The following is a 17,995-nucleotide window of genomic DNA, read 5'->3' as shown; positions in this document are numbered from 1 at the left end:
TTTTTCCAAAGCTCCCTTCTTTGTTTTGATTTATTTTTTCCTAGTTGCTCACTGTCCTTGACCTATTTTTCCTCTTTCTATTTTTCTTTATCCTTAATTTCCCCCTTCCCTGTCACTGTCTTCTTCCGTATCCCTTTTTTCCTCTCTCCCCTCTTCTCCTGTCCAGCCTCAGTTGCTTGAGAGGTTGTTGGAGGAGATTCAGAATCTGAAGGCCACAGTTTTGTCTCAGGAGAAGAGAATCTGTGACTTGGAGAATAAGCTTTCCCAGTACACCAATGGCACTGACTGATGTGCATGAAACACACCTTCTGAAGAACTGGTCTGAATGTCAGAATCACTATTATAGAAACACATTTCCCTTGCACTGACAAGGAACCACTGTCCTAAATACTCTAACAGTGTTGCTCCTTTAAAGGTACCATCGTGGAAGAATATAAATGTGGACAATGTAAATGCAAATTGATGGTCCAACAAATTTGAACAAATTACATCCATAACAATTATTTTGCGGTTGATTCTACATAATCCACATTCCAGTTTTAACATAATGTACCTTTAATGTGACGGCAAAAATCTTTTAATATATTCACACCTTTACAGTGATTTGTACAAACTCCCCAAAATACATAGTAATAAACATACTTGCACCACCACTAAACACAGACACACATCACCATAAAAGATGCACACCACGCAAGCATACATCAACACATGTATTTGCCTCGCCCTCCATATCAGATGATCACTGACCAGTTTATATTAAAACTTCTCAAAATGTAAATAGTGATAAAAGGAAACAGGAGAAAAATTGTTGAACTTGTAGCAAAATGTGAAAAGCAAAACGTTGTGTGTTCTGTAAAGGATTATACATTAGACACATTGACAACAATAAAAACAGTGTTTTTTAAAAAAAACAACAAAAACCCGTCTGCCTCTTCCGTCTGTTGAAACAACATTTCGGAAGTTAATTTCCTGTTGAGAAATGATCACATGCCATATAGAGGTGCTGGACAACCTTCAAATGTGAGAGGCTACACAGTGACCAGCTGGTGTTTGACTATCCCAATCTGCGTATGCAGGACTTCTCTGTTCAACTTTAGGATTTAGTTTGGCTCATGAACAGAAAGAAATACATTCAATGAATAGCAGGCAGAGCATAAAAGGCATCTTTCAGAGGACAAAATACCTTTATAACAGCAGTAATAAGCCTAAGCAACCAGTGACGCATGCACATAGCCAGAAAATCTGTTTGAGATGTAAAGCTGCATTAATCAGTTTTAGGGGGCAGATAAAAATCCAGAACAAGCTGAGAGCCACAAAGCCTCAACATTAACTTATACAGTTTATATGGATAATAAATTGGCAAACAATTGCCTACTTCAGCACAGTTTGTACTTTCTGCATCCATGTCCATGTCCGTGTGAAGCCCAAAATATATGACCGTCTTGAATGAAACATGCATGAAAGAGGGAGAATCTTCTAATCCATTGTCGGGTCTGTCGGATTCCAATCATGTTGCAACTCTTCTTATCAGTTGTTTGCTGTAAACTGTACTGATAAGACCAGTGATACTGAACCGTAGAGTAAATGCACAGTCAGCTTAAAGTTGTTGGATTGCCATTAACCCTTTTCACAGTACACATAGTAATTGATTCAATGTTAATATAGATTAATGCAGCTTTGACATGTAGTCTCTGGATGCCCAGTGCTGTCAGTATATGCAGCCCTAATACCACGATGCTTAGGCAAAGAAGGGGTGACTGAGTGACTTTGGTGGACACAGAGATAGCAGCTGGTGCACCTGGTCCTGGTCCCTTCAGCCCCATCAGTCACCCGGACAGAGAGCTCCCACATGGACAAGCTGCAGTTTTCAAAGCCGTTGGACTGCAGGCTGAGCAGCTGACACACCGACTGAGTGAAATCAGTCCCCTATGATGAGAAGAAAAAAGTAGGTAAAGTCCAGCTAGTTTTACATCAGTGAGTTAACCAACAATGTGAAGGTAAAGGAATTTAGAGAGGCAGAAGGTAATGCTTTATTTTATGGGTCTGTAATTTCTTTTAAGAATTTCACAAGTTTCCAAGAAGTTTTCTGAAAATAATTTGTTACTAATTATAGGGAATATAGAGAAGGTATTCAATTGGTACACATTCAATTAATTGAATGTGTACCAATTCAATTAATTGAATTGCTAGCATAACCTAATTACAAATTACAGAGTGCTTTCCAGGAAACTTCACAGGAAATGTGTAAAACAAAGAGTTACCAAAGATTTGTTTTAATAAATGCGATTCTTCAGTAGGAGTATTCCCGTGTTAACAATGAACAAACACAGTACGACGTAGTTTGTATATTCGCCCCCCGGAGCCTCGGCCTCAACGGTCAGGGTGACGTCAGTACCGGAAGGGGTGTTAAGAGGTGCAGAGAGGGTCACTGTACCATTAGCACTGTTTCCAGTATCCAGGAATAAACTGGTTGGAGAGTCAAAACGTCAGTTGTTGGTTGCTCGGATGGTGAAGTTTCCCCCTGTTCCATTGGTCATCACAGAGAAAGGTTTTCCTGGTACCAAGATGCTATTTGAATCAGCCTAAATACAGAGGAAATCAGACAAGAGTCAGTGTTTGTAGTGATGAAACATTTAAACTTTTAGTTGCTGCATATCCTCTCATGTTTGATGTGATGTTCCTGTGCTCTGGGGGTGACACTGTCATCCCGCCCCTTCACCCTCACCACAAACTCCACTGATGGTATCCTGTCAACCTGAACTAAGAAGCTTCCACTCCCCTGTGGCTCCACAACTCCTTTAATCTCCTCCAACCCTGATGATTCAACCAGAGCGACCTCTGTCACCGTGGCGGAGTCACTCCCCGTTAAAGACACCAACAAGCTACCATTGACACCTTTTAAAGAAAAAGAAAATTCATCATGTCTGACTAGATGATGTTATCAGCATATCAGCAAATTGTGTGTCAAGAGCAATTTGAGCAATTTTAAAATCCTGTGAATGGGGCCCTGCGATGCCTCCACAAAGTCAAACAGGAAGTCAATAGGACTCTAACCTGCAAAGAAAAAGTCATGATGGAAAAAATGACAAAAGGCCTTTATCATTCCTGTAGTGGCCTCTTTTTTCACCACCTTAACATTCCACAAGTGTGTTTAACAGTTTAAGTTTTGATACAACAGCATGACAGCCTTTGTTAAAATGACAAAGGGTTCAAATATTACCAGCCATTTAGCTTAGAATATGGTCAGGGCACCCAGGAATCATGTTTTAGATTTCAGAAAGAATGATGTAACAAGATTGAGAGTCTACAATCATGCTAGCAGCTCTGTGAGGCTGTACTTACACACAGCAGTGCTTTGAGCTAAATGCTAATGTTAACATATGGACATGCTCACAATAACAATGTTTAGCATGTATAATGTTTACCATGTTCACCATCTTAGTTCAGCTAGCATTTAGCTAGCATTTGTTGAGTAGCCCTAAACACAAAGTACATCTGAGGCTGATGAGAATGTCATTAGTTTTGCAGGCATTTGGTCATAAAGTAAAGTCTAGTATTGTATTGGACAAATTGAAATTTTGACCTGATGATGGATGAAAAGTTAAGGGATTACCAAAGTGATTACGGTTCATCCTGAGGAAGATGTGACTGTCATTACATGAATTTTACCAGAATTTCATGGATAGAAATTTGATAAAATTCATGTAATGACATGATAATAACAAAAAATTTTCTGGACTTTTTCTGGACCAAAGTGGACTGACTGACATTACCATCCCTGGAGCCATGCTGCTAACATTGCTAACAATCCCTGAGAAATTAAACTGAACAATGAAAGCTACTTGAACAGAAGACAAAATTACAGATCAAATTAAATCATGTCATGTCTCACCTATGACCTTGAGTGTAGGGATTAGTTGACACCATTTTCATTTCTCATAGTTCAGCTTGGTTTTTTAGCCGCATAGTCTTGAAGTTTCCCACTGACTGCGATGCTGTGATCAATGATCCTGTTGTGTCGGTGCTTTGCTGATATTCACCTTTAAACAAAAACCAATAATAAGCAAGCTGTTAGGAAACCGTTACAAGAATGAATCAAGTAGCATACAGATAATGATTGCTTAAAACATTTGTCACTAATTAAATGTGCTGCATTTAGTATATTTAAACATCAAAACATTTTGAAAAGAATATAACTGCAAACAAATGCTTGAATGAGTGACTGGTGGCCATATGATCACCAGACCACCTTTCCTACAAACCCTGTTGAGTCTTCCTTTAGATTTTTTCTTTAAATGTCTTGTTTTGTCTGACCAACAGTCCAAAACTCAAAAATATTCAGTTTAGAAGATTGAGCAAACCAGCAAATACTCACATCTGAAAAGCTGGACCAGACAATTCTGGTATTTTATCTTAAAAAAATACTGAAAACATTGTAGCCGATTCATTTTCAATCAACCCCTGTATTAATTGACTAATTATTGCAGCTCTGCAGTGTTTTTAGCCCAAAGTGGCATTTTGTTAGGTTTAGAGGAATCAAACAGGTGAGTGTCATTAAAATAGTCTTAGTCCCACCCAAAGATGTGGCTACAGCCAATTAGACAGGTGCACAACTCCAAGCCTGCCTCAAGATTACACGAATAGTACATCACAAACCAGTATTGTATACTGTACATAAGGAATCATAACTAAACATTACAAAAGCAAAAAAATACAATAAAAATGCTCAAACATGTGTCAAGAAATTCTTACAATCTCACAAGACATCTAGATTACATACTCACCACTGTCTTGCTCGCTCTATGAGAGCGATCACTGCTTTTCAGGTGTGTGTCTTTAGCAGGTGTATCCGTGAAGAGGAAGAGCTCAGAATTTAAAGGAGCACTAGTTAAAGCCAGCTATATGAGGAAGAAGGTATGGAATAGCAAGAATAGTTTTAGTTGTTTACACATCAACAAGTGTTTTGGGGCAGATTTTGAGCCACACATCACAGCACCTGAAGCCCCTGAAAGACTCAGTTCCTCCTCATCTCCTCCACCGGACGCTGATGAATGTGAATTAATAGCAGTCTTGAATACTTCTGGGTCTGTAGTCTTTATCAGCGGCCCAAATCCTGAAGTTCATTAGGAGACAAGAAAAAGAAACATTTTTATTCTTCACCTGATTTACTTTCACAATTTGCAAACAAGCACCTAGATGATGCTTGTTTTGTTCTAAATTGGACAGAATGAGCAAAGAGATAATTTGACTAATTTGTAGCATCCGAAAGGTTGTGAAAGAATGTAAAGTGAGGGCTCATCCACTGTTCCCACTTTCTGTTGTGTCGATCAAGAAACAAAGAGCTTTACTGGATCCTTTGGAGATTCCCATCATCCTGAGGGATGGCGAGATGAAAAAAAACTTTGAACTACTCGACACCTCATTACAGTACATAACTGAAACATGCAGAATGGGTTTCATACTGCAGGAATGGTCTGTCACCTGCGGCCCCTCAAATGTCCCGTAGTAACGCACTGGTTGCAGCTATCGCCATATTTGCTGCATCAGTGTGGAGGTGTCCATGGCTGGAGCTGAACTTGTCTTTGTTGATCCCACCTTTTGGCTCGATGTAACTGGTTCGATCAAATATACCTCCATGGCTGCATTTTCTTTTTCAAGAAATAGCACGAGAGAAAGATGATACATATACATCTCTGTTTCTTTTTTAATCATATCAGGATTTTCTGAGGAGTATTCTAATGCTTAAATTGTTTATTTCTTTAGGTCACTGTGTGCAACTCTTTTTAACTTTAGACAGATGGCAGCAATGTACACAGCTGACTCAGTATAATGATGACTAAACACAAAAGCAACAAGGTCAAGTAATATCCCTTGTGTTTGTAAGAGGAGGGAGTTGATAATGTCTCCAAGGCAGAAAACACAACAGGGGAAAAGGCAACTGAAGTGGGCACAACAATAGAGGAGGGGAAACAAGGCTTTAACAGAAACCTTTAGAAAAGTTCATGATGCAAAGATGAGTTTTCCCATGCAACATTGTGAAGGAACAGAAACCAAATCTTTGTCCATTAAGGAAAAACACAGGAATCTGACTGCTGTAGTTATTGCTATAGCTAAAATGTGTAATAATCTATATGACTTCTGGTAAATCTGATTTCTGTATTTCCAGATTATTTTGTCTTTGTTTTTCAGAATAATTGGTTAAACAGGAATGATTGGGCTCTGTTGAATTTTAAATAAATTTCTGAAAAAACTTTACACTAAGCTAGACCTGGCAAAGACTGGTTACTTAATGAAACTTAAACATCTGAAATAATACCCGATGAATCCCAGATAGTGGTAGTTAAACATTTTCCAGTAAGGTTTGTGTCTGCTGTGTACACGGATGTACTCACTTTCTGTTTGGGAGTGACAATACAAAACCTGCTGGTTGTTGGCATGTCTTTTGCATGACATACATTCTTCTTAATGAAAAAAAAGAAAGAAAGTAAAAGAAAAACACACATTGACACTAATGAAAGCAAACCCTGCAGGCAGGCAGGTACTGTAGCTGAACAATGGGTAGTTCATTTAAGATTTCTGTAGATAGAAGCAAACCTGTTGCGTCCGGTGTTGTCCTCTATAACCACAGGTAGATTGACATGATTGATAAGCTTCCTTGTAGTTGTACTGGTTGTTGATATTAAGTACAGATAACATTCCTCTCTCTCTCCAGCTGCTCAATTAACTTACAATGCAACTGTGAGTTTTCAGCACCAACATTTCAGTGGTTTAGCTGACTAAAAGTCAGGATATCTCGGCCTCTGCTGCTCCGATTTTAAAATTTCTTCTTTTAATCTGTCTTGATCAATAGTGATTTGGTCTGACCAAACCATTGATTAGGTGAGAAGAGCAAAACAGCATTTTTTGATGATTTACACTAATGATATACAATGACTTATACTGATCAAGGGCACTCGATCTATGGTTCAAGTGTCTGTTCAACACAAGTGATCACAAAGTACTTTTAGTCCACCAACGTGGCCCTCAAAGTTAGCTGCCTTGCTCAAGTGCTGCACTGTTGTGACCCCTAAACTTAAGTATAACCCTAACTATGTTCCTATCATTACTACCATTACTGCCAATGATAGGAACGGGATTAACAAGTTTATTAAAAGCTCTGGTTCTTTAATTGGTTTGAGCTCTGATTCATTACAGACGGTTTTGAAAGGAAAGAACGAGGAGGAGAGTTGAAACCATACTTCAGTTTCAAGGTCATCCTGTTTTTTATCACGAATGTTTGTACCAAAGTACCAATGTCAGAAATTTTAAAATCGAAGCAGCAGAGGTCGAGATATCCTGACTTTTAGTTCTTAGTGTGTGTCAAGCTCCAAAAATGTTTTAAATTGTTGAATTGTTTTTGTTTAGCGACTATGTGAGCTCCTGATCTACACTAATGTCTTCTTGGAATATCTGTTAGTTTGTGTGTTAGTGTTACTACTGTTGCGGCAGTATGTTTTTCATACATTGTCTGCTGTAACTTGTCTGACTTGTGTATTTTTTGTTATTTATCACTGTGCATGGGTGAGCAAACTGGTTTATGATGTTATCTAATCTAACCTGCAGTTTATGTACGGACTAGTGTTTGTTAATTTTGTCACGTTTTGGTGATAATAACCAATGATGATGTTTAATTTTTATAATGTGAATAATCACCTGTTGCTGCATTCCTAAGATTGATGCTGGACCTACAGATATCCAATCTATGCAATACTACACAAATAGGTTTATTGAATGGTATTTATTTGTTAGAAATTATGTGGATATCTAATATAGCTGTTACCCTCTGATGATGCAATGTAATCTGACACTGGTAGGTCACCTTTCTTTCCCTCAGCTGTTGCCATACACCTCTCTCCCAAAAGAACCACAGAGGACAATTTTTTTTAAATTAGGTTTAATGTGTCATCATGTTTTTTAATCACCTGTGTAAGAAGCAAACCTCAGGTGTATTTATAATTTTAAATTATCAAATAAATCTAATCATTGAATCAACAATACTGTTCCACAACTTAATATCGGCAGTAGTACTCAAAATATGAATGCATGATCATTGATTGAGATATCATAATTAAATTGACATGTTCACATGGCCTATGTCTTAATCATAACAAATTCACAACCCAATTAAGCTTTTTTTAAGTCTTACAAAGGCACCCTGTAATACATACAGTGCATGTGGTTAACATATTGCTTAGCTTAAAGAATTTAACATTAATTTTACAGTAGTATTAATCACCCGGTTGAACATACACTCAGTTGCCAGGTGATTAGGTTCACAAAGCTAAATCCATTCATATCAACGAGCATAGCCCAAATGTTAGACACCTCTCAGTATAATACAATACAATTCAACAACACAACAAACTACAGCCTCCAAAATGACCATAATGTTGAATTATACCTCTCTAAAATGCTTTCAATAAAAACTGAACATTGTAACCTTCCTTTACAAAAAACTACCATGGTATAATGATGGTAATGGATGGTATATTCAGTTTTATCATGGTACTGGCCAGTGCCATGAAACAAAAATGTCAAACATTCCCCATTTCTGGCTTCTTAATTGCATATCTTTAGGTTTTTGAGTGTTGGTCATACAAAACGAGCACTTTTCAGGTCTAGAAAACAAATTCACAGGATTTATTGCAGGGCTGTTGTATTGGACTGCATTAGTTTTAGCTATGTGTACCTATGGCAACTGAGTATGCAGTTGATTTTCCAAAGCCAAAAGAACTTTTTAAAACGTAATGCTTCTCCACGCTAACATGTAAACACTCAGTTGATCCCCATTTCAAATGGTAAATTGAGCCCTAGGATCGTGAAGCAAAGGCAAAGAAGAAAAGGCTGAACAGCTCTGGTAGACGAAGACACAAGACCTGCTGCTACTGGAGGCTGTGAGCTATTGGTGGTTGTAGTGATGGTCACGGCTTGTGAGTTGTTGGTGGCTGTATTCCTGACGCTGTAGAAACAGGAGCCTACATTACCCACCTGATCCACAACCAGCAGCTCCACATCAGGCGAACAGCAAGACGCACTGTAGGAAACTGGCTTTATGTTCTCGTTGCCAGCGGCCAGGCTGCTTTTCATGGTCCCGTTGCCCTGTCTGAGGCTAACATGGTTAATACCTGTCCCTTCAGCCCCATCAGTCACCTGAACAGAGAGCTCCCACATAGACAAGCTGCAATCATCAGAGCAGTGGGACTGCAGGCTGAGCAGCTGACACACCGGCTGAGTGAAATCGGTCACCTATGAGGAGAAGACAAAGTGGATAAAGTCAACCAGTTTTACATCAGTGAGTTAACCAATAAATACAACGATTCTAAGGATTAAATCAGCTAGAATGATTATTCACTAACTTAACATTTATTGAAATGTGATTTTCTTCCTCAACTGAAGAGTTACCGTTGTAAGGACAGTGAAACGCAGCACAACATAGTTGGTGTCTGTGCCTCCCGGAGCCTCTGCCTCAAGTGTCAGGGTGACGTCAGTACCAGACGGGGTGTTAAGAGGTGCTGTGAGATTCACTGTACCGGTAGCACTGCCTCCAGTTTCCAGGAATAAACTGGACGGGAAAGTTGAAGTAAAACCTTGGTCATTGGTGGCTTGGATGCTGAAGTTTCCTCCCACACCGCTGGTCATCACCAAGAAGGGAACAGAAAGTGGTGTTCCTGGTACTAAGATGCTATTTGAATCAACCTAAAAACAGAAGGAAAAATGGAAAACAGTCAGTATCCGTCATATAATTAAAAGACTGTGGCAGTGCAACCTATCTTAAAAGTCATGGATGCATTTTACTTACAGCAGTAACAGTTAGAGTAGACGCTCTGATGTTGGTGGGTGACTGCCTTTGGAAGATCACTGAGGACTCGGAGGAACCATTGCTGTTCTGCCCCTTCACGAGCACCACAAACACCTGTGATGGTATCCTGTCAAACCGAACTAAGAAGTTTTGTCCACCCTGAGCCTCCACGCTGCCATTAACCTCTCCTGACCCCGATGATTCAACCAGAATGACTTCTGTCACGGTGGCGGAGTCACTCCCGGTTACCGTCACCAACAGGCTACCATTAACACCTTCAGAAAAAGAGAAAATCCACTCAAATATGCTGAAGTAAATCAAACGACTTTGGCATATTACAAATTCTGTTTCCTTTACCAGCTCTGGGACGATTGTCTACAACATGAAAACCTCCAAACAGGCCCTGCGATACTTCCAAAAAGTCAAACAGGAAGTCAATGGGACTCTCACCTGCAAATAAATAAGTTACAAGAAAATCATGGTCAGTAGTTATTATTCATTACTTTTACAGTTCCTATGAAGAGCATTTATCACCATCCTTGGTGGTGTTTGTTTAAAGATTAAAATTACAAAACTAAGCTCAAGCCTCCACAAAACAGCAGTTCCAATATTCTTTCAGCAGAAAGTAGTTCCAGTGAAAGCAAAGTCTGGTAATTATTCCAAGTACCTGCAACATTGTCTCTGGAAAGAAAATTGTTGTATATTTCAAATGACACATTTAATGCTTTGAACACCAAAAAACAAATTCCATTCACCTCCACTCTGTTTGCTATAGGTGGCATAAGGTGTAGCGCTGGATATCTCCAAAATCTCAGAAAATAACAACAAACCTCTGCCTGGCTACATATCACTTTCTTTTGTGTTTTGGATGAACCATAAAAGGTAAGGGATAGTTACACCTAAAATAATAATAAAGTTAAGTATTCATTATGTGGTCTCACCCATGACCTTCAGAGTGTAGGGATTAGTTGACACCATTTTAATTTCCCACAGTCCCACTTGTGTTTTTAGGTGCAGAGTCTTGAAATTTCCCACTGACTGGGATGCAGTGATCAATGATCCTGTTGTGTCGGTGCTTTGCTGAGATTCACCTAAAAGCAAAGCCATGGCAAGAAATGAAGCACACTGATTAAAAGCCAAGAGTTAAACAAACTTTTTGCATTCATTTTTAACAATAAAACATTTAAATTTCTTAGACATTCTTTACAATAATACAAATAACACAAAGATTAAAAGATTTAATCTGCAAAGTATCACCTGAGGGACTGATGAGAGTAAAGATGACAGAGCTCCCAGTGATGTAAATATTGAGGTTTCTTACTGACTCGTCAACTGTGAAGGTGAAATTTTCTGCCTTTCCTAGATTCCTGGCTGCCTGCAGAAGGGTCACCTAGGAGGGTAAATGAAACTGGTGACACAATTGAATTTATTTTATTTAGAAAAGTCATTGGTAATGGTCAGTGAGAGCATTTTGTTAATACCAGAGAGGAGCTGGAGGACTCTATTACGATGCGGGTGGCCACTGGGAGCTCACTCTTTGTGACTTCAATAGCCTGACCTCCTGAAGCCTGAGCCAGGTCTCTGTACAGCTGAGCATCTGATTCTGACATCTGACTGCGTCGTTGTTGTTGGTCGTTACCACTCTGTCTTCGACGACGAAATCCCGGTATGTTAGTAATCATGAAGTTCACCTGAAAAGAAAACAAGTGAATGAGAATTTGAGGTGTAAAGCCCACACACATAAGGGGCTTTAAGTTTAATCAAAAAGGTCTTTAATAGCGGTTTATGTTTAGAATTCACAAAACATGCAAAACCATAAAAAAAGAGGAAAAAATTATTTCACAAAACAAAAAAACCAAGCTCTTTATAATCTTTATTAACAGTGAATATGTGATAATTTTAACATTTAATTAAAAAATTTAATTAAGTAATTATGACTTACTATTTCCTATTTTTTTATCATAGCATTATCTCATAATTTATGTCATGATTTTTGACTTAGTATCTCATAATTTTGTATTATTATGTTAAATTTAATAAGTTTATGTCGCACAGTCCACCACTTTGGTCCAAATATTGGATGGACTGCCATGAACTTTGGTACAGGCATTCATGTCCCTCTCGGGTGATTCTTAAACATTTCATTGAGCGCCATCATCAGGTCAAGTTTTTTTTTTGGCAAATACTTTGGTTTATGACCAATACCTGCAAAACCAACCCCATTAGCCTGAGCGGCACTTTGTGTTTAATGCTAATTAGCAAATGTTAGCATGCTAACACGCTAAACTACAATGGTGAACATGGTAAACATTACCAACAACTCATCAGCACGTTAACACTGTCATTGAAAGCATGTTAACATGCTGACATTAGCATTTAGCTCAATGCACTGCTGTTCTTAATTACAGCATCACTCATAGTGTCTCTAAACTCTAGTCTTGGTATTATAGTACAGGCAGGTTTTTACATTATGAGTTTTTAAGTTCTTTTTCTATTACTTTATACACAGTTATTACACTATCATTTTTTACTCTATATGTTGATTTTTTTTTTTTTTTACAGTGAGGAGCTACTCACCACTGTCTTGGTCCGCTCTATGAGAGCAATCACTGTGCTTTTCAGGTGTGTGTCTTTAGCAGGTGCATCCGTGAAGACGAAGATCTCAGAATTTGAAGGAGCACTACTTAAAGCCAGCTATATGAGCAAGAGGAGGACAGCAATGATACAGTAGTTTTACTTTTAACTTTTTTCATATTATCAAGTTTTGCAGAGGCAAGTAGTCTCAAAGACATCATAGCACCTGAAGCCCTGAAAGACTCAGTTCCTTCAGATCTCCTCTACTGGATGCTGATAGTGAATTAATAGCAGTCTTGAACACTTCTGGGTCTGTAGTCTTTGTCAGCGACACAAAATCTGGGGTTCACGTAGAGAAAGAAATTATTTTAATCCTCATCTTGAGCTTGCGTTTGTGGAGTATTATGATGGATGACTATGTTACAGATTCTGTTACTTTTCTTACTATATTGCTGACATATTATTTGAACAATCATAATATTCCAACAAGTATACAACACATGACAACACATACAATTCTGCTGGTTTATTTCATTGAGTTTGTTACAGTTTAGCAGGCAAGTAGATGAAGATAAATTCATAAACTTGGTAGCGTATCCCTTTACATCACTTCAGAGGAAAAAAACTTTGTAAAGTCTAGTCTGGGGCATTAAGATCCTACCTGGATCATTGAAAGGCACAAGAATGTAAAGTGAGGGTTCATCCTCTCTTCTCGCTTTACTGTTGATTATAGAGGAAGTGACGGTCCTCACTGCTTCAATGTCATCACTCATGCTTCCTCTCATGTTGATTGCGAAACCAAGAGCTTTACTGGATCCTCTGGAGATTCCCATCATCCTGAGGGATGGAGAAAGACGGATAAAACAAAGAGATGAAAACCCTTTGTTTTCGCCTCATTACAGTACGTAACTGAAACATACAGAATGGGTTTCATACAATAGGAATAGTCTGTCACCAGCGGCCCCTCGAATGTCCTGTAGTAGCTCACTGGTTGCAGCCATCGCCATATTTGCTGCTTTAATGTGGAGATGTCCATGACTGGAGCTCAACTTGTCTTTGTTGATCCCACCTTTAGGCTGGATCCCACTTGTTTGATCAAAAAAACCTCCATGGCTGCATTTTCCTGATGAGCATTAGAAACAGAACAAGAACAAAACGTTTCATACAGCTTTACATAACCTTCTTCTTAACCACAATGCTTTTTACGAGACAATCTTCTCTGTCAATGTATGTTTTTAAGCACGCTAGCAGCATGGCTCTAGGAATATTGTATCCTATCCAAACGTTGCCAACAGATATTCCAATAAAATACTATAACAATGTTGGTCGTTGGGTCGGTCCACCACTTTGGTCTGAACTGAAATTTCTTAAAAACTAACAGATGGATTGCAATCAAATGTTGTACAGACATTCATAGTGCTCAGAGGATGAATTCTAATGACTTTGGTGATCCCCTGACATCACCAATAGCTGGAAAACATTTTTAGATAGTTCCTACATGAATCTGCTTCCAACAACATCTGTAGATTATCTTGAGTAACCGGGTCATGATTTCTAGAAAGAGACATTGCTGTATTGCAAGTATTTTTTTGGCGCTTTGAGCACCACAAGCCAAGTGCCAAATAGTTCTATTATATTCAAAAAAATACAGACATCTCTAGGGCTGATATCTCCAAAACTCGGCAACTCACACCAAAACAATCTAGATGGATAAATGGCACTGCAGGTAAGAGGGAAAATATGTGTTTTTGAACTCCCTTTCAGTACAGTTTTATAGAACTTGTACTTTATTTGAGTATTTCCATTTTCTGCTACTTTATACTTCTACTTGAGTACATTTTAGAGGCAGATGTTCTACTCTATTACGTTTATTTGATATGCAGATTCAGATTAATAATACAAAATATAATTAATGCATTAATAATAATAATCTAATAATATAATACACATTGTTCTGAAATGGGCCATTCTGCATAGTGAGTACTTTTACTGTTGGTGCTTTAAATATATTTTGATGCCAATACTTCTGTCCTTTTACTTAAACCTGCAATAACTGAGTTGGGAACACAACATTGACATATTATCAGTTTTTAAGTTGATATGCCCGCACCTGTTACACATCCACCAGTCACGGAGAAACATTATCATTCTTTTGGAGTCGTGTTTCTGGCCACCTGATGAATGTAAGTCCAATATTCTCTCTTTCAGCTCAGTTTTTGGTCTCCACCAACTCCTGAGGGAAATATCTGGCTCTTTAGTTGCTAAATGCTCCACTGTGTTCACCAGCTAGTCGTTAACTGTGTCTGTCTGCCTCCAGGTGCTAATTCTCTGTAGGTTCATCACTATGAGCGACCCCTTTGACATTGTCACATAGTTTTCACATTGTCATTCGATATATATGTAAAAGATCTGATCACTTCTTCCACCATGAAGATTAGTATACTGCATACAATTAGTATGTAGTATAAAACTGGGACACAGCTAGTGTTTATTTGGTTCAGAATCCATTATCACAAGTTAATATTTTGTGAACATTAAGTTAAAATTGAACATTTGTGCAAGAACATCAACAATGTAGATGTTAAACTAATATTTGATATTTCCAAAACATACACATTTTCAAATACCTATCTAAAATATTTGCATGCCTTGGTGCCAGAAATTTGCAATGATTATCTGAAAATGGTTCAAATTCACTATTTCTGAGTATTTTAGCAGCAAACTTGCCGGCCACCATTGCCCACAGTTGTTTCTTCACATATGGGGACGATGACACGGACTATTATTGGATGCATTTTACTTAGGACAAATTGACATTTTATAAATAGTTTTTTGTACTTTAAATTAAACACAATTCTTTTGGTGGACAGGTAGGTGGGACATTTACCGTTTGGTTTGGTAGAGAAAAAAGGCACAGCACCAAAATATCCCGAGGTCAGTATCTTTGCCCGTAGGATGTCCTCCAAAATGTTGTTCGTGCAGTCGTTTCCATTACAGTTGCGACAGGTTGCTCTACTTTTAGCTGTGGGAAAGGAAACAAGACAAGACATTTTGTCAGTGTTTGGTTTGTAAAATGATCTCTCTAATCACATCACATCTTTCCTCATATCTGTTTTGTTTTGGTAACACAGCCAAACACACATTGATATTAGGTGATCTCTTTACCTGCAATGTTACCAATGCTGGTGTCTGATCTGATCAGATTGGAGTTTGGGAATTTGTTTTCCATTTCCACCCAGTTACTATGACTGTAGAAATCCTATTATTTAAAAAGGAAGACAAGTTAAATATTTACAACATGTTAAAAGCAGCATCTTATATCTTTTAATACCAAGATCACTTTTTCAGAACTCTTCACCAAGCCATTTAAAGATGTTCCCTTTAATAGGCTGTTGTAAAATAAAATAAACTGCAGTGCATACAATTTTGAAATTAATTTGCATCTGGCTTATGGAAATACACTGTTGTGCTGCTTGCTGAACTTGAGTGAGTTTTAGTTTTAAAGCGTGACATTGTGTAAGAAACTTAAAAATGGAAACCAAACAAACAATAGAAAGTACCTGTAAAGGGTGTAAGATTACTCCCAGTGTTTCTCTCGCAGCGTCAAAGTTCCCTCGCTTGTTGCTGGCCTTCACAGCTGATAATCCTTCTGTGATGATTTTCCTTCCCTCAGCAAAATTCTCATTGTCAAAGTGATAGCTTGAGTCTAAGGCATGACGAAGGTCTACTAGTTGATTGCGGGATTGGATTAAATTGATGGTTTGGCGGAAGCTCTTGGATGATTTTGACGCTTGACAGGCAGCAGCAACAGACTCAGCAGTAAAAGGCGGTGGCTACACACACACACACACACACACACACACACACACACACACTTTTATTGCAGTGACAAATCACATCTATTAATAATACAGGCACTGGTCATTTCGAATAAGTCAACATAATTTGGTTGAATTTAGTCCTTACAGGAAATGTGAAGCCTTTGCCCTCAGCCAGGGCCACAGCGCGGCACACCTGCACGGTGGCGTTTAAGATCGCTCTTTCAGTGATATCCTGATGACTCAGAGAATCTCCTGCGAATATGACTTCAAACCCGAAAGCTCCAGTCTGCAGGAGCAGGAGACACAATGCAGCCAACCCAGACATCTCTGCACAACCTGTCTGAGAGACACTGCGGGAAAGGTTAAAAAACACAATTTATTTTACTGGTTATCATAGATGGCCTATGAGGCAAACACAGTATTAGTCATTAAGGTCACTCCTTTTGTTTGCAGTAGTGTCTTTGGTGAATATTTTAAATACCTACATACACAAAATGTATGTAAATGTTTTTGCCCTGCTAGTCACAGGGCCTAAGGAAGTTGGTCTCTTTAGTTTATTACTTTAATCCAGAGCATCAACTACAGAGCTGAATGCCATGGATCTTTATTTATCCCTAACGGGTGATCCCTGAAGATGTTGGTGACCCCCTGATCTAGAACCATAGTAGGTTAAAATTTCCCCTCACTTAGCATTTTGATCCAGAATAAATTTGGTAAAATTTAAGATAAACTTTTTCTGATTGCACACAAACATTCATGTTTCCCATGAAGAGGACAAATCAAACAAAAAATTGTTTTGGTTTGATTTGGTTAGTTTTTTTTTTTGTTTGTTAGAAAATCAACCAAACATGTAATTTTTTCTCAAGTTGGCAAACTTTTGCATAAAACTGGATGTAACGCAATGAACCACATTTACCACGACAAAACAGGATTTCCCTCCAGCACTCGAATAAGAGCACCTCACATCTCATTACAATGAAATTATGTCATATTAACACAATATTACAGAGACTGTAGCTCTCCTTACTTACTACCATCACTTTAAATGCCCATAAAAATTTATTTGGGTTTTGGTTTTCTGGTCAATTGATTTTGAAATTAAAGTTAAAGTAGTAGTAGTCCTTGATATTTTATAAACATTCAAAACATTTATCATTATGGTATACATTCTTACATCCTCAAAAATCAAAAACACTGAAACAGTCATTAAATTGTTTTGGAACTAAATAATAGAATATTTTTCTAAATGATTGCACCTTGATTTTACCTTTTGCAATGTAGTCACAACATTAATTTAGATGCTGATTAAAATCTAAAAATCTGACTTATGACTATACTGTACCTTCAGTCCTGATGTCGTCTTGTAGACTTTTTATCTATTGTGGAAATTTCATTTATAATGTTCAATCTCTGGGGTGGAGTCTGTTTACCTTTTTGACCTGTTGCCCTAGCATAACATCATGATAAACTTAACACCATGTATAGTGTGTCTGTATTTATTTGAATTCTTTCATTTTCATTTCTCATGATGAGCGTTTGTGTGAGAAACCGGTTTTTGCAGTTGAACTACCTGACAGCAGCAGCTGATGGTACAGTATGAGAATTATGTGCTACAACACAACCAAAGGACTGATAGAGATCATTACTCACATTCCAGGCTACTCAACTATCTTTACAACTGAAAACGAAATTAGAAATCTTTTTCTTCTTCAGAAGAAGTCTTTTTCAAATCTTCTATCTTGAGTTTCTGGTATTGCAG

General features: G+C 38.1%; 2 protein-coding genes across 5 annotated transcripts in view; one reads left to right on the top strand and one right to left on the bottom strand.

Moving 5' to 3' along the window:
- coro6 (coronin 6) overlaps positions 1–923 on the top strand; it is a 13,936-nt gene extending 13,013 nt beyond the window's left edge. For 2 of the 4 annotated variants that reach the window (XM_044223884.1, XM_044223885.1), the window contains one exon: positions 45–923. In XM_044223884.1, coding sequence (XP_044079819.1) covers positions 45–209 — 165 coding nt within the window. In that variant the 3' untranslated portion in view covers positions 210–923. Of the gene's footprint in view, positions 1–11 lie in introns of all 4 variants that reach the window. The other 2 variants (XM_044223886.1, XM_044223887.1) reach the window with 2 other exon arrangements.
- On the bottom strand, positions 630–17,995 carry LOC122888882 (von Willebrand factor A domain-containing protein 7-like). Its single transcript, XM_044223881.1, has 19 exons — positions 17,579–17,995; positions 16,382–16,586; positions 15,976–16,248; positions 15,581–15,674; positions 15,303–15,437; positions 13,352–13,538; positions 13,077–13,252; positions 12,642–12,754; positions 12,419–12,535; positions 11,323–11,532; positions 11,099–11,231; positions 10,783–10,932; positions 10,199–10,291; positions 9,842–10,116; positions 9,445–9,738; positions 4,788–9,288; positions 3,896–4,043; positions 2,438–2,585; positions 630–1,929 (listed from the first exon to the last, which is right to left on the bottom strand). The coding sequence occupies exons 2-16, from the start codon at positions 16,559–16,561 to the stop codon at positions 8,818–8,820; spliced, it is 2,901 nt and encodes a 966-aa protein (XP_044079816.1). The 5' UTR covers positions 16,562–16,586; positions 17,579–17,995; the 3' UTR covers positions 630–1,929; positions 2,438–2,585; positions 3,896–4,043; positions 4,788–8,817.

The sequence above is a fragment of the Siniperca chuatsi genome, linkage group LG14 (assembly GCF_020085105.1).
Source record: "Siniperca chuatsi isolate FFG_IHB_CAS linkage group LG14, ASM2008510v1, whole genome shotgun sequence".
Classification (NCBI taxonomy): Eukaryota; Metazoa; Chordata; class Actinopteri; order Centrarchiformes; family Sinipercidae; genus Siniperca; species Siniperca chuatsi.
Note: the sequence above shows the minus strand (reverse complement) of the source record. Positions and strands in the feature narration are given on the sequence as shown.